The sequence below is a fragment of the Pristis pectinata genome, chromosome 12, assembly GCF_009764475.1.
Source record: "Pristis pectinata isolate sPriPec2 chromosome 12, sPriPec2.1.pri, whole genome shotgun sequence".
Lineage (NCBI taxonomy): Eukaryota > Metazoa > Chordata > Chondrichthyes > Rhinopristiformes > Pristidae > Pristis > Pristis pectinata.
In genome coordinates this window covers 14,228,703-14,255,978 of record NC_067416.1, presented here as the reverse complement: position 1 = coordinate 14,255,978, position 27,276 = coordinate 14,228,703, and the positions used below count along the sequence as shown (strand labels likewise).

General features: G+C 39.2%; 1 protein-coding gene across 1 annotated transcript in view; it reads right to left on the bottom strand.

The window, feature by feature from the left end:
• The window catches only part of gfra1b (gdnf family receptor alpha 1b), a 162,527-nt gene extending 136,919 nt beyond the window's left edge, over positions 1 to 25,608 (bottom strand). The window contains exons 1-3 of the mRNA XM_052027727.1: positions 25,569 to 25,608; positions 24,778 to 25,059; positions 24,563 to 24,658 (exon numbers count right to left, since the gene is read on the bottom strand). Of these exons, the coding sequence (XP_051883687.1) occupies positions 24,563 to 24,658; positions 24,778 to 25,059; positions 25,569 to 25,608 (418 nt within the window). The remainder of the gene's footprint in view (positions 1 to 24,562; positions 24,659 to 24,777; positions 25,060 to 25,568) is intronic.
• Positions 25,609 to 27,276: the final 1,668 nt, after the last annotated feature.

The following is a 27,276-nucleotide window of genomic DNA, read 5'->3' as shown; positions in this document are numbered from 1 at the left end:
TTAGTTTCCCTTACTGGGGGTAAAAGTCCACTTTGTTGAAGGGATAAAATGCATAGGAGCTACTCTGCTGCCTACATTCTTCAGGCCCTGTTTCTGACACCTTATAAGTACTGATGAAAATCATACAGTGATACAGCAGAGAAGATCACAGGGTCTACGCTGGTGTATGCTGGTTTTTCCAATCAGATCTCAAATTGGTCCTACTCCCCTGTTTATTCTCCAGAGATCGACAAATGTTTCTCCTTCATGTATTTATTCCCCTTTGAAAATTACTGTTGAATCAGCTTCCATCACCCTTTCCACCATTATGGCTGATGGAAGTTCACTGACTTTCACTTGAGGAGTCTGAAGGATGATCTGGAGCTGTGCTGGGCCTTGAAGACCTTGCTGCTGACTGTGCAATCTCAGCATGGGTAGGACTGTGCGGGGATCAGGCAATAGCAAGGATGCTAGCAGAGGATAGGAGGATTGTGTACGTGGACCCAAATCCACAAGGTGATGCTTCAGCAATTGTAGCAACCTAATGGTGGACAAATTGCTGGAATGGTGTGACAGCACAGTAATGTACTGGTTAGCGTAACGCTATTACAGCACCGGCGATCCAGATTCAATTCCGGCTGCTGACTGTAAGGAGTTTGTACGCTCTCCCCGTGTCTGCGTGGGTTTCCTCCAGGTGCTCCAGTTTCCTCCCAAATTCCAAAGACGTATGGGTTAGGAAGTTGTGGGCATGCTATGTTGGCACCAGAAGCGTGGCGACACTTGCGGGATGCCCCCAGAACACTCTACGCAAAAAATGCATTTCACTGTGTGTTTCAATGTACATATGACTAATAAAGATATCTTATCTTGTCTTACATACTGCAAGCTCCTGTGGGCACTAATCATTAACAATGATGGCAGCAGTCTCAGCTTGCATGGCAGTAGACTTGACTGTCGTGAAGCAGTCTCAGTTCCCCTGTAGCACCCAGATTGTTATAATGCTGTTGTGTCAATAACCACTGGAGGCTTCAACATGCTTGGACTCAGAAGTGCATAAAATAAATTGCCTAAAACTTCCACCCTGGAAAGGATATGCTCCATGCTCTGTACCAGGCGGTTGTCGGACTTCAACTTGCTCCTTGATAGTGAATGCAGACTTCCTGGCAGGTTACCCAATACACCAACAATATTCTTAGCGATACCCACAGATCTTCTGCAGGACGGTCAATCAAAATCCTCTTGTGAATCCTCTTCAGTAACAGAACATGTGTGTGAACTTGCCTGGCTGATAGCTGAGCTCCCCTTATATGTTTCTCTGACAAAAGGCCACTTTGCACTAAAATGGACTTTTTTTGTTCTAATTGTGTTCTTTCTTGTAAAAATTGTTTAATTTATGTTTTTCTTGTGAATACTGTGTATATGATGCTATGTGCCTGTAATGCTGCTGCAAGTTTTTCATTGCACCTGTACATACATGAACTTGTTGATATGACAATAAATTCGACTTTGACTTTGATGTGATTAGTGCTTCATCATATGCAGGTTCCAGCTCTAATCTATCCTCTAAAATGTGTATCATTATCGGTATCTGAGCTGGTGACTGAGAGTGTGAAGATAACAGCAAGTGATGGTAATATGCCTTCATCAATTCCTTCAGGTTGCATTTCTTAGGATTCTGAATAGGAAAAGATAGCATGATAAAGTTGTAGCGGTGGCTGGATGGAGTGGGTGTTGAGAAAGATAAGAGGTGCACACTTGCACCATCTAAATCAAAAGATGGTATGGAACAAGACGCAGTGGGATGAAAGAAGTTCACTGATTTTATTCTTGGACTCAGGAGCTAGCACCATGTTCTAAATGGAGATTATGACAAGAAGACATGCCTGTCTCATGACTCCTGTTGCTTCTACTGTGTACTACCTTCTCTTGCAAGAAGGGGAAGAATACCAGTGAGTGTTCTGCAACGTGTTTGGATGACTGAATAGTTGGCAGTGTGTACCAACCAGCTATTTAATCATGTGGGTGTGAGGCTTGCAGCAGTTGTATGTGAAGGATATGAATAATAGGTATGAGTCTTGATTGTTAGAGATTTTGGAGGTGAGGGATGGGGATGGATGGCGAATTCAGCAGTGACTGAGATTGATCATAGAATCATAGAGTCATACAGCACATAAACAGGCACTTCATCCCAACTGGTCCATGCCAACGAGGATACCCCATCCAAGCTAGTCCCATTTGCCAGCATTTGGCATATAACCTTCTAACCCTTTCCAATCCATGTACTAGTCCAACTGTCTTTTAAAAGTTCTTATCGTACCTGCCTCAACCATCTCCTCTGGCAGCTTATTCTGTATGGATACCACCCTTTGTGTAAAAAAAATTGCCCCTCATGTTCCTTTTAAATCTTTCCCCTCTCACCTTAAACCTATGCCCTCTAGTTTTTGATACCCCAACTCTGGGAAAAAGGCTGAGTGTATTCACCCTATCTATGCCCCTCATGATTTTATACACCTCTATAAGATCACCTCTCAGTCTCCTATGCTCTAAGGAATAAAGTCCTAGCTTGTCCAACCTTTCCCTATAACTCAGTCCCTGAAGTCCTGGCAATATCCTTGTAAATCTTTTCTGCACTTCTTCCAGTTTAATAAAATCTTTCCTATAGAAGGACGATCAAAACTGAACATAATACACCAAGTGCAGCCTCACCAGCATCCTGTGCAACTGCACCATGTCCTCTCAACTTTTATACTCAGTGCCGAGTTATGAAGGCCAGCGTGCCAAAAACCAGCTTCACCACCCTGTCTACCTGTGACTCCACTTTCAGTGAACCATATACTTGTACTCCAAGGTCCCTCTGTTCTACAGCACTCCCCAGGGCCCTGCCGTTCACCGTGTAGGTCCTGCCTGGATTTGACTGTCCAAAATGCAACACTTTGCACTTATCCGAATTAAACTCCATTTGCCATTCCTCGGCCCACTTATTCAGCTGCTGCTACTATTGGTAGGAATATGGCATTCAAGGATGCATTGACTGATGTTCAAATGAGTTTACAAAGTTCTGATGAAAGGTGTGGACCTGAAGTGTTAGCTCTCATTTTTCACAGAGGCTGCTTGATCTGCTGAGTGTCTCCAGCATTTTCTGTTCTATTTCAGATTTCCAGCAAGAAATAGAACAGAGGGACCTTGGAGTAGAAGTACTGTATATGGTTCATTGTAAGTGGAGTCACAGGTAGACAGGGTAGTTAAGGTGGTTTTTCCAGCAAGTCTTATTTTGCTTTTCAGACAATTATCAGCTTTAGTTTGTAAATGGCCACAGCCGCTGTGCATCTCCCCTTTAAGAGATACAAACTAACTTTAGCAAGCTGTGATTCAGGACCCCTTGCTATTACATGCAGTCAATGAACACTGCAGTTAGTCATGGCTACGCATAGTAATCACTGCAGTTAACATGCAATATAAAGTTGTTTTACTGGCAGCATTGCATACACTGAGTACAACTGTGAGCATTGGATAATGTAGTTAGCTCACCATACTCTTTTTCTTGCACTGCCACTTTAATTTGAGGGAATTAATCAAAGCTATGCATACGGTATGAAAAGCAAGACAGAACTGATATCCAATATGTCAAGCTTGTTCCAGTAAAACATCAAGGTGCAAACTTCCAACCTTGCCTGTCAAAAAGATGCCTGGAAGAGACAACAAGCTAGGAGAAAGGAACTGAACGAATATAGGCAAAAAAAATTCCCTTCAATTCCCAAAGGCAATTAACCAAAACTCCTGGTGACTAAGATAACCTCTAAATCTTTCTAATTCTATCTAATACACGATTTACCCTCTGTAAATGAAAATGTCCTCCAGTATTTGAAATTTGTCAAAGTCTTTTAGAAGGACTGCGGGGAATTTATAGAAACTGTATGTTCTTGCAATTTGTATTGAAGGTGATGAATTAGAGTGAAATATTTTCCAACATCTAACCTAACTCTGCCCAAGGATGTGATGAATTTGATGACTGTGGCAGGACTAGTGCAACCTGCAAATTATATTTTTTTTCTCTCTTTTACTAATAGCAAGAGGTATAATGGTAGAGCTTGCTGCCATTTCAGTCTTATAGCAGTATTGAAGAACACAGGCAAATTTACAACTGTCCCTGCTTAATGGAAATTGCTAAACCTACCATCAATAATAATCCTTGGTTACATAATTGCAAAAATCTAGACCCCTCCCCCCCCCCCCCCCCCCCCCCAAAGCACCCTAAATCTACCTCAATGCAATATGGCCCTTTTACTAAATTTGTTTTCCTAATTCCCCAAACGTTTCCTCCATTCTCTTTCAAGTGCAGGTGATGAATGGCTGGCAACTGTATAAAACCAGCTAATTCCACTTGGGGCCCATTAATGCCATCGGGAAAATGAGGCTGTCAATACATCTGTCTGGGAAGGTTTCAAATTCACATTCAAGAGGTGAAAGGTCAGAGCTCAAATCCATTATATCACCTAGATCCTCTGTAGCAGCATTCAAAGAACTTCAGATATTCACTTTAGCAACCACACAAAAAGATGAATTATTGATGTACTGCTGCCTTCAAAAAGTATTTAAAATACTCCAGCAGTTTGTTTTTTTGCTACTTAAAATGTGTGAGTCTGTTATTAGGTTGCAGAGATCGTTTCATTGTACATTAAGCAACTGGTGTTTAAAGAAGAAAGGCTTGTATTTATGTAGTCCCTCAGACAATCTCAGCAGAACCTGAAGAAAGAGTAACATTATATCTTTTACAACCAGCGATGTACATTTAATTTGTAAGCTTGCTGTAATATAGAAAACATTACAATCATTTCTGCAGAGCAAGCTCCCAAAAAAACAACATCATGATAATGACCAAGTAATCTGTATTGAAGTATTGGTTGAAGGATAAATATAGGCTAGGACGCAGGATAGACAACTCCCATGATCTTCTTTGAAAAAGTATCACAGTATCTTTTGCATCCACCTACGAAAGCAATTTAACATCTTATATGAAGGTTAATCTGACCATGCACAAATTAGGGGATGAACAACATCCTTCTTCTGCTGCCTATACTTATACTGCTAGTATTTAAGGTTTGCATATATCATCTCTTCTCATTTGCATGGTGGATTGTTTGAAGATATGTTGAGATGAAATGTATTCATGCCAGTGTCATGGGGTGAGGAATTTTGTTTTGCAATAAACCTGAGGTTCTCACAGTTTTGATGACTGGTTCATTTTTACTGTGCTGGAGCTCACTGGATATGGTAAAGGTAGGGAAGATGCCTTTAATAAGAATAAGGCATAAATCCAGGTCACAGGTAGATGACGGGAATCTGGTCCTTTGTATAAAGGTCACATACATGAACTAAGATCCCATTTTTTAAAATATGTGTATCATAAAAATGTAATTCTTTTATTGGTGTCCCATTTAATGTACTCATAAGATCTTCTAGTTATTTGAATGCTGAATCACCAAGGCTAATCAGTTGTTATACTTAAAGGGGCTTCATGCATTAAATCTGTGGAACACAGCCAAGCTTCATAGTATTATGTCTCTCTCCTGCCACACTTAATTGGCATTGGTTAAGATACCCAGGTATTGATCCAAAAGCAAACTGGGAACTTACCACATGAGTAAGGTCAGCTAATTTTCATCATATGCTTTTCATGTGTTCTAAAACATTGTACAGTGAGTATTTGGAGGAGACAGATGGTGAGATGATAGTGGAGAAGGAGGCAGGGAAGAGTGAGATTGTACAGATACTTTTTCAATATAGAGCATGTAATACCAAGGGACTGCTATTCAACACAGACTGGTAAGACCTATTGAAAGGTAATTGGCTTCAGAGGCATAAACATTGTTGTCTTTTTCCGAGGTTCAAAAATGGTTGCAGCACATTTCATACTTTGTAAAGTATGCACATGGGAAGAACTGATAAATGAGGTGGAGTCAGCAGCTTAACATGGGGTACACTTCTGTCCCCACCTTATCACTGGTGAAATGACCATTCTGAGAATGTGGAGTAAAGTGTAAGGGGAGGTGTTCTGATTGACATTGTACGCATCATCTCCAAAGGACAGCTGTGTAACATGTGTGGCAGGCAATATCCAGATTAACCACAGTGTGCATATGACCAGTCAACCACAAAGCCAAATTAATGGTGATACTTGAACTAAAAGTGGAAAATACTGGAAATACACAGCCGATCAGGCAACGTCAAGGAACAGTGAAACAAATTTAACATTTAAGCTTGATAAACTTAAATCATGGCTGAAAAAGGTTTGAAATGTAAATGGTTTTATGCAAGTAGAAGGGCAGGGAAAGAATGGCAGGGGAGAAAAGAACAAAAGTAAAGATCTGGAAAAGAGTGGGATCGATAAGACTAAGGTGCAAGTCAAAAGGGGATGTTAATGAGTCAAGAAAGGAAACAAAACAAGAATCCAGTAGACGAGTATATGAGAATTGTTACCAGCAGCTGCTGTACAAGATAGATGGGATAATGGTTATAATCTGAATTTGTTAAATTCATTGTTGAGGCTGAAAAGTTGCCAAGTGCCTAAATGAAATATGAGGTGATGTGCTTTGAGTTTATATTGAGCTTTACTGGAACTGTAGAGGACAGAGTAAGAGTGGGATGAAGTATTCAAATGATGTCACCAGAAGCTCTGTATGACTGTTAGAATCTACAAGGAGGTTTTCTACAAAGCAGTCACCCAATCCATGATTGATCTTCCTCAATGTAAAAGAGATCACCATATGAAAAATTATTATAGCTTCCTTGAAGAAGTGCAACATCCCCACTGACTCCTGGGAACTTCTGGAGTGGAGCTCAAAATGGAGAAGGAGCATTGGGGTTAGTAGAGGAGCCCCGCCCCAAGCCCATACATGGGCAGCACACAGAATCCATGAGTCAGCTGCAAGAGGACAGTACTTCACAAACTCCCCACCTGACCACCCCTTCAGCCACCTCTGGCCTCACCTCTGGAAGACTCTGCGGTTCCTACATTGACCTCATTAGGCCTTCAGAACCTACAAAACCAGAGTGAAAGCAAGTCATCTAAGGTCATCTGTTCAGGATATTATGATCAATTAAGGGATCCAGAGACTCACTAACCATGCAGCCGAGGAAGAGAATGGACTAACACAGAGTGCTCAAAAATAAATATTCCCATCGAATAGAGAGGGCCTGTTGAGCACCCTTCTAGCATTTGGCTGTTCACAGCAATTTATCTCCATCTTGTGTTTGCTTCATGATAACATGCAAACTGTGATCTTAATGAATAGGTCCACACGCCCTCCCTCAGCACAGAATAGTCTCAATCAAGGCTGTGTCAGCTTCCTAACACTACTTCCAATCTTACTTGTTGCAGTGCTGTACTCACTTCCAATAAGCTTCTGACTGGAGTGAAGTCATTCTACAGGACTAATGGGAAACTGTTCCACCTACAAGACCTCTCTTCCAGATCCAACATCATTTCAGAAACAGAACAGCTGTATGCAGATGCCCCTTGTGTATGTGCGTGTATGGGTGTTGACCTATAAGTCATCATCAGCTCCTTTCTTAAAGCCTACGAGATGATGGGCCTTTCACGTAATATCTACAAGGGTCCTCTGCCAACCTGCCCCTGCTGTGCAATACTGCAACAACAAAGGCCCGCAGTGAGACCCTGGAAAATATGGACGCCACATCCTGACAGCCACCTTTCAATGAAGGGAGACATCAATGACGAAATTCACTATCACCTTCAGGGTGCTGAGACCTTGCCCATCTAAGGAAATGAAAGTTAATTATTCTCCAAGGGTTGCAGGATAATCTTGAGCCTGCAGGTCTTTCTGGTATTCCTTCGCCTTATTACAACTCAATCATATAATATTCATTTTTGAATCTTCCAAATTTACTATAAGGATATGAAGGTCTTTTAAGAGGCCTTGTACCCAGTGCCTATGAAGTTCCTCCAGCATCTTGTTTGTTGGGAAAAAAAAAGCAAAATTCAGGGCACCAATCATTGTAATTGAATTGTAATAAAGAGACATGTGCTCACTAAATATAGAAGAGCACTGAATTACAGATTAAAAAGAAACTGATGCAATGCTTACTCTCCAACTTCTCAGTCTCTTTGTCCCAGTTAAAAGCTACATTTACTTAAGCACTAAAGTCATGCACAAGATACCAATCCTGTGGGTAGCACCAGAAAAATAGTTACACGCATTTCTTGCACATAAAATAAATCAATATTTTGGTTTACTAAATTCTGAGTTTGTTCAGAAACAAACCCAGAATTAAGTTGGATATGATTGTGGCATATTCTATCGGAGGATCAACTCAGACAACATGATTCTGCAAAGGATATTTAGCTTCCTGGGATACCTGTGTGTTAAGAGCAACATTTTCTCAATTGGTATGCTTATGTTGATCTCCTTGACTTCGGGTTCCTTAGTAATAATTTCCTTAGTACCACAAAGTTCTGTGTAATACCACAGACAGCAAGGATGCCTAGGTTGTCTAATGATATACAAAGATATTGAATGCTGTTTTAGTGTCTTAGTTTAGCTTCTTAATGATCTTGCAGTCTGCTTTATTCTGCATATGCATCATAAGCCAGATCCAAAGGAAGTAGCTCTGAGCTTCAAGAAATCTGTTTTTGCCTTCATGAAAACCCAGTATGGGGGATTAATTTAAAATACAAGCATTGTGGCAAATGTATGGAAATGCATATTGATTGGTGTGATTCAAGGATGATAGTCCAGTTACATGATTAGAAGCTCAATTAGCCAAATTATTCCATTTATTTCTGTTTATATATAGGAGATCTTGCTCTAAAATTGGGAAGGTCTTTTTTTGCTGTTTAGTGGGAAGGGAGAAATTGTTAATCATAATGAGCTACTTGATTGATAACTCTGGATAACAACTGCAGCGCTCTCAAGGCTAGAGTGAACTGGAGGTGTAAAAATTACCACAGGTCAACCTGATTATCACTAAATCAGGGTTGTAGGTCTTAAGTAAATAACATGGCTACATTTGTCTCCTTAATAAACCTGATCGAGAGGGACAATGTGCCTGCAAAACAGAAGCTCTGAAAATTCCTAAAGCTTGTAAGAAGTAAATAAATAGTGACATTTTAGGACTCTATGCTCAACACGTATAAGCTTATTGCCATCCAATGTCTACCTGGAATGACACATTCCACCTATGGTAATAGCACTGTCTCATAATCTGTTTATGGTAGAGAAAAAATGTTTTTAAAAACACTGGGAGAACACTTGGTTCATTATGAGCTGTCACCTCATATTCAACATCCCTGATCTCTTCCTTGCACACATTTTTAAGGATGTAGGAGATACAACTATTAAGTCTGTTAGGGACACAAAAATTGGTGATGTTGCAGATTGTGGTGTAAGGAAAGTTGTCCAAGGCTACAGCTGGATATAGATCAGATGGAAAGTTGTGCAGAGCACCGGCAGATGGAATTTGATCCTAACAATTACATGATGGGAAGTCAAATAGAGATAAGACATATACAGTACATGGTATGGCACTAAAGAATGTTGGTTAACAGAGAGACATTGGAGTTTAAGTCCATAGTTCCCTGAAAGTGGCATCATAGGTAGATGTGGTAGTGAAGAAGGCATATGGCATGGGGACATAGAATATAAGAATTGGGAGTTATGTTGGTACTTGGAGTACTGCATGGAGTTCTAGTTGCTACACTATAGGAAGGAAGGATGTAATTGCGCCGAAGGGAGTACAAAGGAGATTCACCAGGATGTTGCCTGGATTGGAGAATTTTAGTTATGGAGAAAGATTTGATAGCCTGGGCTTGTTTTCCCTGGAGTGAAGGAGGCTGAGGGTTGACCTGACAGAGGTACGTAAAATTATGAGAGGCATAGATAAGGTAAATGGTCAGAATCATTTTCCTAAGAAAGGGGTATCAAAAACAAGAGGGCATAGGTTTAAGGTGAGAGGAAGGAGTTCTAAAGGGGATTTGAGTGGGAACTTTTTTTTACACAGGGAGTAGTTGATATTGTACCTGGAACACACACTGCAGAAGATGTGGTGGAATCAGATACATTCATTACATTTAAGAGGCATTTAGACAGGCATAGAAGGATCCAGACCTCATGGGGATAAATTGGATTCATGTAGATGTGCAAAATGGCCGTCAGGAGTGTGTTGGCCTGTTTCTGTGCTGTGTGACTCTATAAACAGAGCTACAGTTCAGCATCCTGTCCAAAAAATTATACTCAAACATTGCAGCACTCTGTCAGTCCAGCAGTCAACTGTCTGTTTAGTTCATGTAATTAATAGAATAGAGCTTAAAATTGCAACCTTCAGAATCATAAACTGGAATATTACTCAATGAACCAATTCAACAGTGAGCATATGTAAAAGGCCTGATTATATTGTGTTTAGAATGGTACACATTATTGGCAGGTATTCAACTCAACTTTAAAGTAATGATGGGTGGGGAAAGAAGTGATTTGACAGGCCTCACTCACCTGCTTTTGCATGTTCTTCAACAGGGATTCAAGGATTTCTAGGCTTGTAACTGGAAATATTTTACAATTTATTTAATATTTTCCTTTAATTTACTACACAGGTGCATTGAAATTCACAAAGACATTAAAAAGAACAAAACAAATACACCATACTAATAAATAAATAAATAGATATGCTAGATAATGAGCAAATAAAAATAGCTGGCCCTCATCTTCACTGAAATAATTGCCATTGGGATTGTCTATTATTTCATCTCCTTCATTGATGTAACTGATGTGTCTGGCATCAAGGAAAGGATTACCAGATACAAAATCAATATTACATTGTACACTTAGCCTGAAGTTGGTACCTTTAATTTGATGTTGGTTGATCAGCTTTCGTCTGTATTTCTCAGACTTCAAATATTTTGTTTGTTAAAAAAAGCACGATAATACTCATAAAATAGCACATAAAGAGAAATGTAACACTATCAGAAACTGAGTAAACAATACTGGATAAACCACAAAAATAGTAAACTGCACAGAAGAAATGCAGCAAGGTAACTGCATTTCATTTAAAATTACATGCATGTCCAAACCTTTACTTGTTTCTGGTCATTATGTGCTCGAATATAATCTGTTATATGAAGAGAAAAATAATAACTAATATTCTGGGTGAGGATTTTTGAAGCACCATCAAATAAATGAAAGTACCTGTTCAATGGATTGTAGCAGCATTTACTATTAAACAAAATTTATTCTTGCTTTGGGCATATTTTCATCTGCTGTTAATATGATTTCAGAAGGCAATAGTTTCGTGACAGTGAAAATATTGCCAAGTTGTGCACTGCTAAATTTGCACTGGAAGGGTTCAGTAAAAATATATTTTCTCCCTAGCTGCACCTAACCATAAGGATTAGAATTTTTACACAGTATCATTTCATTGTACTCACCATCATCAGTGAAAACACTATCTGCCTTTCATCATAACCATCAAATAACTTTCACTAATTTTTGCTATCCACAATTCAAATAACTTCCCGTGATTAAAGTATATTTCAGCTTCAAATCACCATCTCCAGGGAAAGCACTGGTTCCCCTTGCTAAATGATTTTATAAATTAATACTGAGAGGAATGGACAGGTACTTATGCTGCATTGACATGAATCCAGGATGGTGTGTTTCCGGAGGCAAGAATGTCACACAATGGTTGCATGGCGTTCTAAAAGTGGGAGAGCAGAGGGAGGGGTGGTAACCAGCCAGTGGTGATGGCTCACATCACTACTAACGATATTGGTAAAAAGAAGGATGAGGTCCTGCAACATGAATTTAGCAAGTAGGACCTCTAAGGTTGTAATCTCTGGATTACTCCTGGTGCCGTGTGCTAGCAAGCATAGGAATTTGAGGATAAATCAAATGGATCAGTGTGGCTAAAGGGATGGTATGGGGGGAGGTCTGGATCACTGGACAGTGTCTGGAGAAGGTGGGACATGTGCAAATTCTGAGGGACAGGATTAATCTCCACTTGGAAAGGCAGGGATTAATCAAAGATAGTCAGCGTGGCATTGTTGGGGCAGATTGTGTCTGACCAATTTGATTGAATTTTTCAAAGAGGTAACAAAGTGTACAGATGAGGATAGTGCAGATATGGACTTCAGTAAGGCTCTTTAGAAGGTTCCACTGAGGATGATGATACAAGTATTGGAGCCAATGGGATCCAAGAGGCAAATTGAATGCAAAATTAATTTGGTGATAGGAGGCAGAGGGCAAAGGTGGAAGGTTGCTTTAGTGATTGGAATACTGTGATCTATGGTGGATCACAGGGATTGGCACTGGGAACTTTATTGTTTATGTAGATTCACAATTTGGATGCAGGTACACGAGTTATGATTTGTAAAGCAAGTTTGTAAGTGACATGGAAATTGGTGGTGGTGTTGATATTGAGGAGAGCAGTCTCAGGCTATGGGACTATATTGATGAGTGATACAATGGGCAGAGAAATGACCGATGGAATTTAATCCCAATAAGTGATGCATTTTGGGAGGACGAATAAGGCTAAAACATACACAATGAATGGTAGGGCCCAAGGAGTATTAAGGAATAGAGAGATCTTGGTGTACAAGTCCAACGATCCCGGAAAGTGGCAGCACAAGTAAATAATATGGTTAAGAAGGCATATGGAATACTATCCTTCATTACCCACTGAACAGAATCTAAGAACAGGGAGGCTAAGGTACATATAAAACATTGGTTAGGTTATAGCTGGAGTACTGTGTGCAGCTCTGGTCCCAACACTATAGGAAGGTCTTGATTGCATTGGTGAGGGTGTAGAGGAGATTCACCAAGATATTGCCTGGGATGCAATGTTTTAGATATGAGGAGACACTGGATAAATGCCGTTTGTTTTCCTTGGAACAGAGGAGGCTGAATGGGAACCTGACTGGTATATGCAAAATTATGAGGGCAGTAGAGATTAAGAAACTCTTCCCCATTGCACAGGTATCTAAAGCTAGAGGGCATAGACTTAACATAAGGGGTAAGAGGTTTGTAGGGGATCTAAGGAAAAATGTTTGCACCCAGAGGTTGGTTAGAGTTTGGAACACACTGCCAGAAATGGTTGAGGAGGCAGAGTCTCTCACAACATTTAAGAGGTAGTTAGACAAGCAGTTGAATTGCTAAGGCTACAAGCCAAGTGCTGGGAAATGGAATTAATATACCTGGCTACCTGATGGTAGGCATGCACATGGTCGCCAAAGGGCCTGCTTCTGTGCTGCATGACCCTGTGAGTCTACAACCAAACAGTTTCTGATTTAGTGCAATAAATGAATGAGAGCTTTGCAATTTTATAATAAGCTACTATTATGGAAGTTCTGGTCTGAATTGTCTTCTTTGAACAAATTGGTCACACATGGTCAGAATTACATTCAGATGACTGGAATAACACAAGTCACAAATATTTTTAAATTGTTGGAAATACTTTGTAAGTTATTATTTGCTGATTTGATTAACTCCTCAGATTTCTATGAAACTGAATTTGCAACTGTGTATCAACATTATGCTTGATACCTTTTTCCATTTATTACCAACTGAAGCATATCACGGATTAATTGTGCTCTTATTGTCAAAGTCTGTTAACATACGTATTTCTATAATAACACTGTCAATTCTATTTTAATTATGCCATTTTGGAGAAAGACTTACTAACACAAAGATTACATTTAATATCTACACACACAGATGGCCTAATAAAATTGTGGAAATGAACAATTAAAAACAAATTAAATGTGTTGTACAGCAATGTACACAGCATCCAAATCAAAATAGGGCAACTGAAGGCAATGATTTGTAGAGGGGAACCAGATGTAGTAAAGTAACAACATTTAGTTGCATAAAGAAGTCGCTGGAACCGAATTTCTGAGGCAGACTAGAACATGCTGTCTCTGCTATATAGCACATTAATATCTGTAGACTAGCAACGAACTTCCAGACAGCAATCTTTGACAGTTCTGGCTCGGTCAGAGATCATGGCTTAGCTAGCTTCAGAGTTTTTGACCTCTTGTCGTTGGTTGCACTCCACCTGATCCCATTACAGCACAGTAGACCTTCCTGATGTGCAGGGCCTTGAGATCAAGGTGGCTTAACCCTGGGAGCTGCTGCGGCTAATATTGTCTGAATTGTTCAGATTTATCCAGAATAGCAAACTTGGATGGCTTACTGGTGACTATGAATTATATTTCAATGAAATGCAGAAAAATAAAGAACTCTGACTTAATTAGCTAATATATACAGATCACTTAATATAAGGGCATTGTCTTTAACTTACACTCTGAAGGCCCAGCAATTAGTCCTCAGTTGGAACATACAAAACAATAGGAGCTGCATGTTGTCCTCCTGAGATGAGGCTGTGGACAGATCAGCCACGATCATACTGAATGGCAGGGCAGGGTAGAAGGACCGAGTGGCCTACTCCTGTTCCTATTTTCTTATATTCTTATGTTCTACTTCTAAAATTCAATTCCATTAAAATTAATAGAATCAATTTGTGGAATACAAATATACAACATTGCACCTTTAGTGCCACTGATCAAGGATAAACTGAATTTTTTCCAGATTATGTGAAAACACACTTATCCATCTTGTTCTAATTCCCTTTCCTTTAATTCAGTATTTCAGATTTTCAACATTCTAATGTGTAACGGTGGGAAAGTTGTACAGTAGTTAGTGCTGCTATCTCACAGGCCCAGCGACTTGGATTCAATCCTAACCTTGGGTGCTGTGGGTGTGGAGTTTGCATGTTCTCCCTGTGATGATACTGTTTCTGTGAGGTCTTTTGGTTTCCTCCCACCTCCCAAAGATGTGCTGATTGGTTAACTGGCTACAGTAAATTACCTCTTAGTCAAATCAGTGGCAAAAGAATCAAAGGGGAGCTGTTAGGCTTGCAAGAAAGAGTAAGTTGTAGGACTACAAGGAAATAAGAAGCATAGGAATGTGACTGATGGGATTGCTCTGCTGGGAGTGGCATGGACCCTGAGGGCTGAAAGGCCACCTCCTGTGTTGCAGCAAGTAAGAAATAATTTGCTAAAGCAGATTGGAGACACAAGAGACTGCAGATGCTGGGATCTGTAGCAACAAACAAGATGCTGGAGGAACTCAGTGGATCAGGCAGCGTCTGTGGAGGGAAATGGACAGTTGCCATTTTGCATTGAGACCCTTCATCTGGACTATCCGGACCCGATATGCCGACTGTCCATTTTCCTCCACAGATGTTGCCTGACCCACTGAGTTCCTCCAGCACCTTGTTTGTTGCTAAAGAACATTGTCTGTCTGTCTGTCTGTCGATTGATTCTAGTCTTGAGAGTGTCATACATTGCCACCTTTCAAAATTCTTAGATGAGGTGCCCAGATTATTTTGCACTCCAGTTTTCCATTTCTGCTTAATGTTTTGTCCTGACAATCAAATGAAGATTGGTAACTCAATGGCCCAAGTCATGCTCAGCACATCCTGCACCTCAGGTATCACCCGAGCCTCATGCCCTTTCATCCCCCGGCTACATTAATCTTTTGTAGCTTCATTGATCTCTACTGCAGCCATGTTAAGAAGTGGAGCAGTCAGCGAAAGGTGACCAGGCCTCCCTCAGGCAGCTGAACCTGAAGTCCCAACCTGGAATGTCATTATGGCCTTTTGACAGCTCATGTTGTCAAAGACCTTTTCAACTGTTTCTCAATATTTCTCATGGTCGGAGACATCTAAAAAGTTAAAATAGATTTGAATGATTTAAAAATGTAAAAACCATAAAACTATTTAATGACACATTTATGTTCATTAATCAAAAACATGAATACTAAGTCAAGTAACAAAAAAAACTTAGCTAAATTTACCCTTTTAAAGTTGGTCAGTAACTCCATTTAAAAGAATGGAGCAGAGCTAGTTGCATCATATGATGTCAGTTCAGCCGCTGGGCTCAGGATGATGTGGCTCTGCCCCAGGACTCAATGGTGAATCCTTTGGTTTAGGATATACTCAGACCTTTGACCTTTAAAATATTCCTTATTTCCGTGCTTCAATGTGCAGACACAGAAGTAAGGAATGACTGACCTGAGAGAAGGACCTCGCTGGTGTTCTCATCTGAACTGCCATCCAAGCTAAGTACAATTCAGGCCAAAATGTGGAATCCCAGCTCGAAAAGCTGCCTGATGATTGTTCAAGGTTAAAAACTGCCTGATGCACAGTTGTATAACATTTTGAAATCAACGTTTGTTATTTGTAAGGAATGCTATGAACAAAATTACCAAATCATCAGAATATTGCAGACTATACTTTATCTTTGGAAGGAAATCTCTGCGTTCTCTTATAACTCTGCAGAGGAAAATAAAGAGTTATATTAAAAAAATGGAGATGCATTAAGACTGATAAAAATCTATGGGAAAAGGTACTTATGTAGGATTGACTAAGTAACGCTTGAATGGTCAAGGACAGCTCTTACTACTGAATCAGAAGATTGTGGTTACCTCCTGCATTCAGGCTTGAGGTGTCGTGGGAGTCATCCAGTGCCTCAGGTACTACCTTCTACATGAGCTATTAAAGATCTCATGGGACTATTTAAATGTCAATGAGCACTCCCGGCCAATATGCTTCCCTTAACACCAACAAAAGAAAATCCAGAGATCTAGATATGATGATTGTACATCTTAGTGTTAGTTGTGGTATCTTGCTGTTTCCCTTGTCTCTGTAATTGATCATTATTGTGATGGGGCGAACTGAGTTGGCTGTGGCCAGTGGTTCCTAATAGAACCAATATACTCAGCCACCCCCAGAATTAGGTACACTTGCAATAATTCTGGGACATGCTCTTCAGTCAGCCTTCTGCATCCAGCCTAGGCAAATGTGTGTGAGCAGGGACCATCTGACTGGTGGACTAAATACAGCTCCATTTGGCCTAGTGTTTGGAATATCTTCACAAGAAGTCAAAAGGTACTATTAGGAGATACCTTTTGCTTTTGTATTCTCAACCCATGGTGGGAATGCATATCAGGAAAATCTGCACTCCCATCCTTTAGTTTTCTGTTCATTAAAATTAATAGACAGAAAATCATGGACTGAGATGTGAACTGTTGTGTCACATTCTCCAACTATGTACTGAGAACGTAAAAGCAGAAAATCTCTATTTAGATAACAGCAAATCTTTACTTTTTTTCATCTTTGAAGAATCATAACATTTTATGATCTAATCTTAAAGTGACATATCTGAGCACCGATTTTACAATTAGAAATGGAAGCAAACAGTGCGCTTGCCACATTTTACAATGGCAATCAATGGAGTGCTGGTGACACAGTGACATCAGATTGGAGACCTGAATTCAATTAGTAGTATAAACCTCTAATTTATATCATTTAAAAATGCAGTCACCAGAAACTAATCCAATGACTATACAGAGGCAAAAATTATAATTCAATGAAAATAAATTAGGGATTATACTTGCAAAATAATATAAAATTTAGGAACCAAATGCCAATACTAAAACAAGCTAATGTACCATTCAGACTTCCATAATCTTTAACACCACTCACAGGGCAATAATGTTCATTTGGTTATAACACCTCCATAATTAGGTGGATAAGGGTGAAGCAATTTAATGGGTGTGAAATAACTTGCTAGAAAAAGAGCATTTGAATTATTCACAGATCATATCACAGAATTGCTTGAAGAACTGTATGCAAACTGACCTCTGCCATGTTCACCTGAGTCCTTTTATGACAGCATAGCAACTTAAAAGTTTATGCCATGAATTGAATAAAGGTGTTAATACATTGCTAATTCCACTTATTTTCAGGATTTTATTGCATAAAGGAAGAAAAACATTCAAAACTAAGTCAAAGACTGAGATTGTTATCTTTTATCATTTAAAATCCCTTCTTTTGGTTCTTGTTTAAGAATAAATCAGACCAATGTAATTATTGGCATGCCACTTGCAAACACAATGTGCAGCTCTTAATTTATTCAGCAACATGTTTTTACCTGAACAGATGCAGGAGTGGGGTGAGAGGGTGCATTTTAATCTGGAACAGCTACATCTGAATAAATACAGAACATCAGCCAAGAAATGGTGGTAATTTTCAATTTACTGCACATTTTGAAGGAAAGCCACCAATATGTGATTGTCTAGATGTAGGTCAGTATCAATCTTAACATTAGCTACACTTTCAATGGTACCCAAAATGACACAAAATAGAGCACAAAATAGTTTTTCCAAGAACTCATTTTATTTTGTCCTCAAACATTAGATTATTCACACCATAAGACCAATGAATGATGAAGGTAAAACAGTCAGTACTTGCTGACAATGATGAGATTACCAGACACAGATATATTCATCATAATTATGGTGGCACATTTTGGAGCATTACTGCATGGCACAATGAACAAATGGGACAGAATGTGCATCTGTAACATTCCATTGTGTAATTTCTGAACATTACACATGTTATGGGGGAAACGCTGAACAAATATCTGGTGCATTCCAGTGAGATGGAGGAACAAATTAGAGCTGTCATTGAGCTTTCTTGAGATGATCCAAATTAACATCAGAAGCCTCAGTGCAGATTATGCAGCCATTCAACCACTGCTGGTGCACGGCATAGGAGACGTATTCACTGTACACAGTCCTCGCCAGGTTACAACAGGGTTCTGTTCCTGTGAACTGTTTGTAACCCGAACAGTTCACAAGTCAGAAATGCGGCTGCGAACAGAGTTCCCGCACAGCAGAAGATGCCTGCAGCCCTGCAGCAGCCAGCAAAACCATCCTGCCAGTCTCCCAAATGCTCATCCATATGTACAGGCTGTACATAAACTGGGTGTTCATAACCTGGGGAGAACCTATATCGCAAAACTGAAAAGAGAGTAATTATGAAATTAAGTAGCCATAAACATTTCAAATTAAGTGTGAGAGTGGACTGAGTGACTTATGGATTCATGTATAGTTCTTTTGCCTTTAAGGTGGTCTTTAAGGTGAGTTCAACTCAACAATAGATTAGTGCCACACATATCAGAAAAACAAAATCAGAAAAAGATACCAGAATCACTTGGAGTGCTATTGTTTGCATCATGCCATTGAGTTAAACAGGAATCATTTCAGTAAGAATATCAGCTTACTACTGGGTACATCTAACAATCCCTGCTGGAAGTGAGCAAGTAAAGACAGAAGCATGCTCCCCTATGATCACCAGCACAATTAAATAAGTTGTTGACAAGCACAGGCAGGGCTCACACATGAACAGCATGTGTAATGCTACAGGATTACTAATACCATATCTAAATGGAGAATCAATAATTTTGAGTGAATAATCGACAAAAGAGCAAACAAAACATAAGGCTTTGAGCTTGAGTCAGGAAAAAAAAGGAAGAAAATAATACCTTTTGAACAAGTTCAAAGTGAAATGAGGTTTAACATTCTCAATTTAGGTACCAAGGGGCACGGACTCTTAACATAAGTAGTTATTGGATCAGAGTCAGTGAACTTTACTGTGCATAAGGATCTGAGGGAGTCATACTGATGCAGTATTTTCTTTCATCAGCATTATATTCCTTACCATGGTGAGAAATATTTTTTTAAAAGAAACATACTTTTTAAACATCCAGTTAAACTTTATATTTTTATAGACTTTGAAATTTGATTTAAACTTTGCAACAATTTGATCAAATTCATAGCATCTGTTACTACCAAGTTCTCTGCACTTGCAGTAGCTATTCAGTACTACAAATGCCACCATAAAACTGTTGTGCCTTTTTGGTTACTCCAAACATACATTACTTGGTACACATTTAATCTCCTCTTTAATCTTCAATACTGCCACAATTCACTCTTCCAAGATTTATACTGGATGAAAGGCAGTTGCATTTAATGCACAATGTCCACAAGTTATGAATAAGTAGAAAAAATCTACAGAAAAACAATTCAAAGATCCCATTTTAAAAATAAATAATATTTAGTTCTTATGCAGCTACCATTGGAAAGAAACAAATGCATCTCTTTAGGAAAATGAAATGAAGATTAGACACTGGCTATCCACCTTTGAGTCCAAATCCAGCACAGGTGAAATAATTCACAAAGGTCAACTATCTTTGTAGATCTTACATAATCACAATCCATGATACAATCACAATCTTGTGTTGGTACCAAAGACCCTTGTTTAGCCATGCTAGAGGATAATGAAAATCCCTGAGCTGGATGTGATCTTCTGAGGTTTGGAGCTGATGCACATTGTTTAGAATAGGGTTGAAACTCAGCATTCAAAAAATAATTTATGGTGATATGGAAATATTTTAATCTGATTTCGGGTGTCACAGATAGGATTTATTCCTCAGACAACAGAAATGACCTTCAGCCCTTAGAAGAGAGGACAATAACCGGAAAGAATAAAGTATTTGATAGAAGGATTACAGGAACATTGAGGAAAATACTTTCACTCAATGAGTAGCAGGGATCTAGAACTTGCTGCTTGATGGGGTACTGGGGACAGAAACACTCACCACATTTAAAGGGTATCTCCATGAGCACTTGAAGAGCCATAACTAGAAGGCAAAGGACCAAAAACTGGGAAGTAAGATCAACTTAAGAACCATTTTTAGCCACAATGGGCTTGAAGGGTCAATTGGCTTCCTTCAGTGCCATAGCTTTTTATGATTCGATGATTAAATAGCAATTCAATCACAAATCCATCGGCATAATTGGGAGATAATCAAATTGACAGGATGTTACCAAATTTGCCAATGATACAAAGGGAAGCAGTATTGTACACAATGCAGATGAATGCATTAAAACACAAAGATATTAAATGAACAAGCACATGGGCGAATCTATGCCAAATAGGTTTCCTTCTGTGCAAATTGGGAGTCAAAAGGGATAAAACAGAGTACTTTTTAAATGATAAAAATGGAGCAATGAAGATCCTAAGAGACTTGTGGTCTACGTTTGCAGCAAATGTCATGGGTTGGTTGAGAAAAGGATTAAAAAGTCTAATGAATCTAGAGGACTGAAATATTAGAAAAAAAATCTTAATCTGTACAAAGCCCTTGTGAGACATTTTATCTCTATGGTTTAAATTATGATGAACAAACTAGTGTTGTATTTCTGGAACAGTTAAGGGGCAAATTTATTGAGGTTTTAAAATATTAAGGGGAACTGACAAAACAGAAAGAAAGGAAGGTCTAATAAAGGATACACTGGAAATTTAATATCAAAGTGAAGAGTCTGAAAATTAGATACAACCCATTCAGGAGTGGCTAGAAAAACTTGTAAAAGGTGATACGTATGGAATTCTTTTGGAACACATCCACAAGCAGTATTTGATGGTAAATCAATCAAGTACATAAGAAAGAGGTACATGAGTGGGCCTACTCCACCATTCATCAAGGTCTGGGCTGATCTTCTACTTCAACCCAATTGTTAAGTTTAAAACAATTGGTAGATTTCTGTTAACCAAATTAATAGATATGGAGAAAAAGTTACAAGTTAGAATTAGATCACAGAACTGTCATAGTCTCACTGAATGGCAAAACGGCCTCGAGGGTATACTTGTGTTCCAATATGCCTAATTTAACTCACCTCGGAATATTTGATGCTGACATTGAGTCCCACGATAGAAAGGATTCAAATTAAGAACAACAATTTGCATTTAAATAGCATCTTTAACAGGGTGAGAACTTCAAGGCACTTCATGAAAGTTTTATCAGACAAAATTTAGCACTAAGCTTCAAAGGGATATTAGAACAGGTGACTAAAAAGTTGGTCACAGAATGAGGTTTTTAGAAGCAATGTGAAAGGAGAATAGAAGGTTGGTGAGGAAAATGCAGAATGGTAACGTCAACCAATGAAAATGGAAGAATCAAAAGAATCCAGACTTTGGGGAACAGAAATCACAGGAAGAGTCAGGGGCCAGATGGGAAGATAGGGCAAGGGGTGAAAATGGGGTAAAGTGGGGGAGGGCTGTCTATGACACTGGATTGTTTTAACTTAAGTAGAGATAATAATTCTATTGAGGAATTTGAACAGACTAATGAGCATTTTATTTTGAAACATTGCCAGGCAGATCCTATTGCAGATTGGTATTCACAGTGATGATGAAATGAACAAAACTTTGTGCAACTTACAATATAAAAAGCAAAGCTTTGGACAAGCTCAGATTTAAAGAGGACAGAAGTCAACTTTGATTACCTCTAGACTCATCCATTCTAGAGATAATGGATGAGTCTAGAGGTAATCATAGCTGTTTCTTTAAGTTAACTGTTTAAACTTACACAATATTGTAGTTATTTTTTTTACTATTATTATTAATATATTATTTTGGTATAATCGACAGTTCTCCCTAAAAAGCTATTAAAATCATATATGTGTTACCAAAAATTAATTGCATGATCATGCTGTGATGCAACATTTAATAATGAGTGGAATCAAGGCATAAAGTACAGATGATAGTTAAAAGGATTCATGACTCCATAAGTTTCACTTTTAAATCCATGAACTATCTTGTTTAGACAATTAATAGCTCTAAGTATATCGTATTACCTTCCTCAAGATATTTATGTACTGATACTGTTCTGATAGTTTCATGTTGTATTTGAAGACACAGCCATCACATTAGTTCCAAGTCTTTTGCCAATTTTAGCCAAATCTAACTTTACAACAACTAATGATGCTAAATCTGAAGTGACGTCACCACCTTATCAATTGGAATGATGAAACAAAGTTGCCCAAACTATTAAAATAGTTTGTTTCCATGTCACTGAAATGTGAATGTCTGGTGCTGGTCTCAACTCAGTCCAATGTTGTGTTGCTACACATTTCCTAAGGTTCCTATCCCATTTCAGACACATTTTTATTAAATGATGTAAAATAAATCGGTCACATATAATTCTTTTTCCTAAAGGCAAAAATACAAAATGTTCTGTGGAACTATTGCAACATCTTTGCCATTCTCAAATGAGTTTTAAAATATTAATTTATTTAAAACCCTATTCTTTAAATTCAGCAGTATGTGCTTGCAATTTCCAGCTTCACACCAGCAGCTGATCGTTTTTCCCTTAATTTAATTATTTATTGCTACATGGAACTTTATATTTTTCTCAGTGCTATGCCTATTTAATTTTGCTGAAGTTCAGTTCATGTCCCATCTCACAAGCAAATGAGACAATTTTTTTTTATTTTTCTGATCCAGATCTTATTATCTTGCAAGTCTAGGAGTACATGAAAAATTCACTAAACTGTGGACAGAAGGTATGAGTGCCATTGGACTAATGTAAACTATATCTTCAAAATTAATTTTGACTAGGTTTTCAGTTGCATCTAGAAACATTAAAAAATGACTGTACGGTGGCGCAGGTAGTCGAGCTGCTGCTTCACAGCGCCAGAGACCAGGGTTCAATCCTGCCCTCGGGTGCTATCCGTGTGGAGTTTGCCTGTTCTCCCTGTAACAGCGTGGGTTTCCTCCGTACTCTGGTTTCCTCCCACATTCAAAGATGTGCGAGTTGGTAGGTTAATTGGCCACTACAAAGGTGAATGCCTAGGTGAGTTGTAGAATCTGAGAGGAGTTGATGTGAACAAAATAAATGATTAACGTAAAATTAGTTTAAATGAGTGGTTGACGGTCGGCGCGAAATCAGTGGCCGAAGAGCCTGTTTCTGTGTATCTATGACTCTGTGACTAGTTTAGAAAACTCTGTGGACGCTTAGTACAGTCTAAATGACAAATTGACGGACACAAAAGTAAAACGATGAATAATGTAGGTAGAAGTAAAAGGGAAGAAGGAAGCCACTCTACGTCTCAATAGAGATCTATCCATCCTGTGGTAGCCAGACATTTGACACGACCCTCACCAAACCTTTGTTACGGATCTAGCAAATAATAGTGAAGGCTCTATCAGATTTTCGGTGACAGACAAAACCTTTAAGAGGGCGTGAGACTGCCATCTACAGACAGATGAGAAACATTGGAATAAAAAGGCAAACGACCCGCCGAATTTTCCTTTCATAACAGCATTCCTGCTCACGCTATTACAATGAAATTCTTCCAACAGCAAAGAAATAAAAATGTAGGTTTCACTTTCTTCTTGCAAAGCTAATAATCAGGTCAATTTGAAAGGGGTAATTATAAGTCACCATCAATAGTCAAATGTAGTGAAGTGATCTACCCGTCCGCGATCTTCACCCAAACATGAAGACGTGGTTTATATTGCATAGCACAATCTTCCAATTAAATCAGTGGAAGTATCGCTGACAATCTCTTCTGAAAAGAGCTCGGCATTAGCGCACGCCTGCCTTATGTACGGCCACTGTTTTAGATTTCGCAGTTATTCAGATGCAGCGACAATACAGAGTTGACCTGGAAGTCGCATCCGTTTGTTCGGTGAAAAGCTCTGCACTGAAATAAGGATACTGTGGAGGCTCTACATCCATCACACAACGTGAATAATTCACAAGACAGCAATATAAATGTGTGATAGATAGGAATGTGCATCTTTATACGCTGTAATGTATTTTAAATGTGGGAGTTAGTCATCTGTATATATAAAGTTAATGTAAGTCACATGCGACTCTAAAACTTACCTGAGATGATGGATGCTGCCCTGAATATGTCCGAAAGTCTATTGTTCAATGGCTCATAGGGAGAACCGACCAGATCATGACCAGTAATTGTAAACCCTGTCGGGACGTACAATCACAGTTAACTTAGTTTTATTATACGTGTAAATCTTTATAAAAGTTGTTAAACATAATAATGTGAGGGACTTTTAAACCATGTGCCATACCATGCATGAAACTTTGGTGAATGCTCCAGTAGATTCGAAGACATCGTTTCTCATTTTTCATGCCCCTTTTACACCTGCAGTTATACAGTGGGCTCTGCTGTACTGCCTCCATGGCGCTAATGCACTCATTCTTGGCTTCGGGTCCGGTAACCATGCTGGCGCTGCCGGCCAGGCATTGCCTAAGGGTACGATACTTGCTGCTGCAGGCTGGGTCGCCGGTACATAGTTCATTGGCCTTTACGCAGTCAACACGGTTAATAGCAGTACTCACACCTGCAGTCTGAACTACAGCGTCTAGAGGGGGAAAAGAAGCAAAGCAAAAACACGTATGTATTACTTCATAGGGTTTCATGATCTCCATAGATGATAAGGACAACTTAATCAATAATCATGCACAATGCAGATAATTCACCAAATTGAAGCGTTAATACGAGATACACAATCTGGGACAATATTCCAAATCCTGTAACAATCAGAAAATTACTATAGAAAAACTACACTTAAAGATTTAATACATTCTGGTCACTATATCAACAATAAATTTGATTTTTTCCAACCTAAAACGAAGTCTGATTTGTAGATATTAGATAATAGAATAAGGCACGTGTAGTTCACGTGGATCCAGATTAAATAGTGTAATTAAGTGTTGGAGCTCAGGCGTCCTTTATTGGGCTGGTAATTTTAAGTGGCTGCTAATGTACCAAAAGAACCTCAAGACAAAACATACTTCCCTGTTAAGTTTTTAGTCAGAACTACAATGAGAAAAGAATAGGCTGAACGATTTGCAAAATTGTGCATCTTACCTATAATGGGCAGAACAAAATACAAGGCTGTAGAAACCATTGCGATTCAGTTGCTTTTAGCACATCAAATATGAACAGCTTTGTTTCATTAAGTAGATTCAGCACTTTGACACTCCAACGTTCAGAACGAGCCAGCGATGCGAATTATTCCAGTTCAGATCCATTTAGTTTTGGGCACTAGCCCCTTTAACCAGTGAGCCAGGCTTTCCGCTTTTATTCACAGCAGTTGAACGATTGCAGAAAAATCTGCGACCACGATCTGTAACATTTCTTTTTACATACCGTATCGCCTACAATATCAGCTCCTCCGATGAGATCGCCTGAAAGTGCTATCAAAATTCGAGGCAATCCATCAATTCAGTACCTTGCTCAATCCACTGCTTACCCTCGTCTTGATGTGTATGATGAATCTAGCACATGCACGCTAACACCACCAACAGTTTCCCTTAAAACAAACGTCTGCAGCTTCCTCCAACTCCGATCTAGCATTCAGCCACTTACTTTCCTACGCACCGTTTATTTTCCACAACACCCCACCCCCCCTCCCCATCCATCCTCCCTCCCCTCCCCGCGCTTTATCTTGCTCGCTTTGGGACGAATACGTGACATGTTAGTTACAGAATGATGTGCAGTCAAATGTTTCTAATTTTCGTTTGGCGAAAAGCTGTAACATAAGGGTTGATACGGAATTGCGGTGAAGGCTCATAACTGTTGCCCAGCTCATGATCTTATTGAGATAGATACCGAGAGATCGATTGCTTAATGTTGAGCTCATTGCTGAAAGATATCAAAGATTAAAAGTACGGAAATGATTATAGCAGGAAGCAGTCTAATAGCAATTCGTCGCCTGCTGACTGGAATTGAAAGATTACAACGCTGATCTCAGTGATATCTCCTCTGTCCCTCACATTTGCTGATTTGAAAAATAGCAATGAAATCCATATCGGTTCTCCAAATCTACAGGGCGCTTTGTTGCACTTTCTTGTGTGTCCAGTTTACAATGGCGATCAACCTGTTTAATAAAATCACTAATATTGCAATGTCAAAAGAAGTGGTAATCCTGAAAAAGGCTGGTCTAAAATCAAAGAATCCTTGCCGCAAACGTTGCTACAGGAATTTGGCGTTCCCTTCGACAGCAGTTAATTTCCTCAGCGTTTTAACTCTTGTTGGTAGATGAAGCAAGAGGCTAGGTTATACTGCACTTCATCTGGGAAAATCGGACGGGGAACGGGCTTGGGCCGTATGAGAAGTACCTGAAAGCTTGGTGGAAATTCTAACGTCATCAATCTATGGTTATTATCAACACCTGCCATTCTGGAGTAACCGAGGTTTTCATCTGCTACAGAATCCATCAATCCCATTACACGCTACATTTCTGCGGCTTCCTGAATTATACACTGGATTAAAGGGAAAACTGAAAACGGACATATAGAAACATCTGTAATGCTACAAATGATGCAAATCCGACTGTAATCCAAGAACATTAGAAATTACAACCAGAGCAGGCCATGCGGCCCTCAAACCGATTCTGCCCTTCAATAAGTTCACGGCTGAACTTCCACCTTAAATCCACTTTCCCGCCCTATATTTTATTTCCTGTAGTTTTCAGAAACCTGTGGATCTCAGTCTTGATCGTACTCAACCACTGAGGATCCAAAAACCCATAAACAGGGAAATAGCCAGCCTTGGAGGCAACAAATGTCTCAAC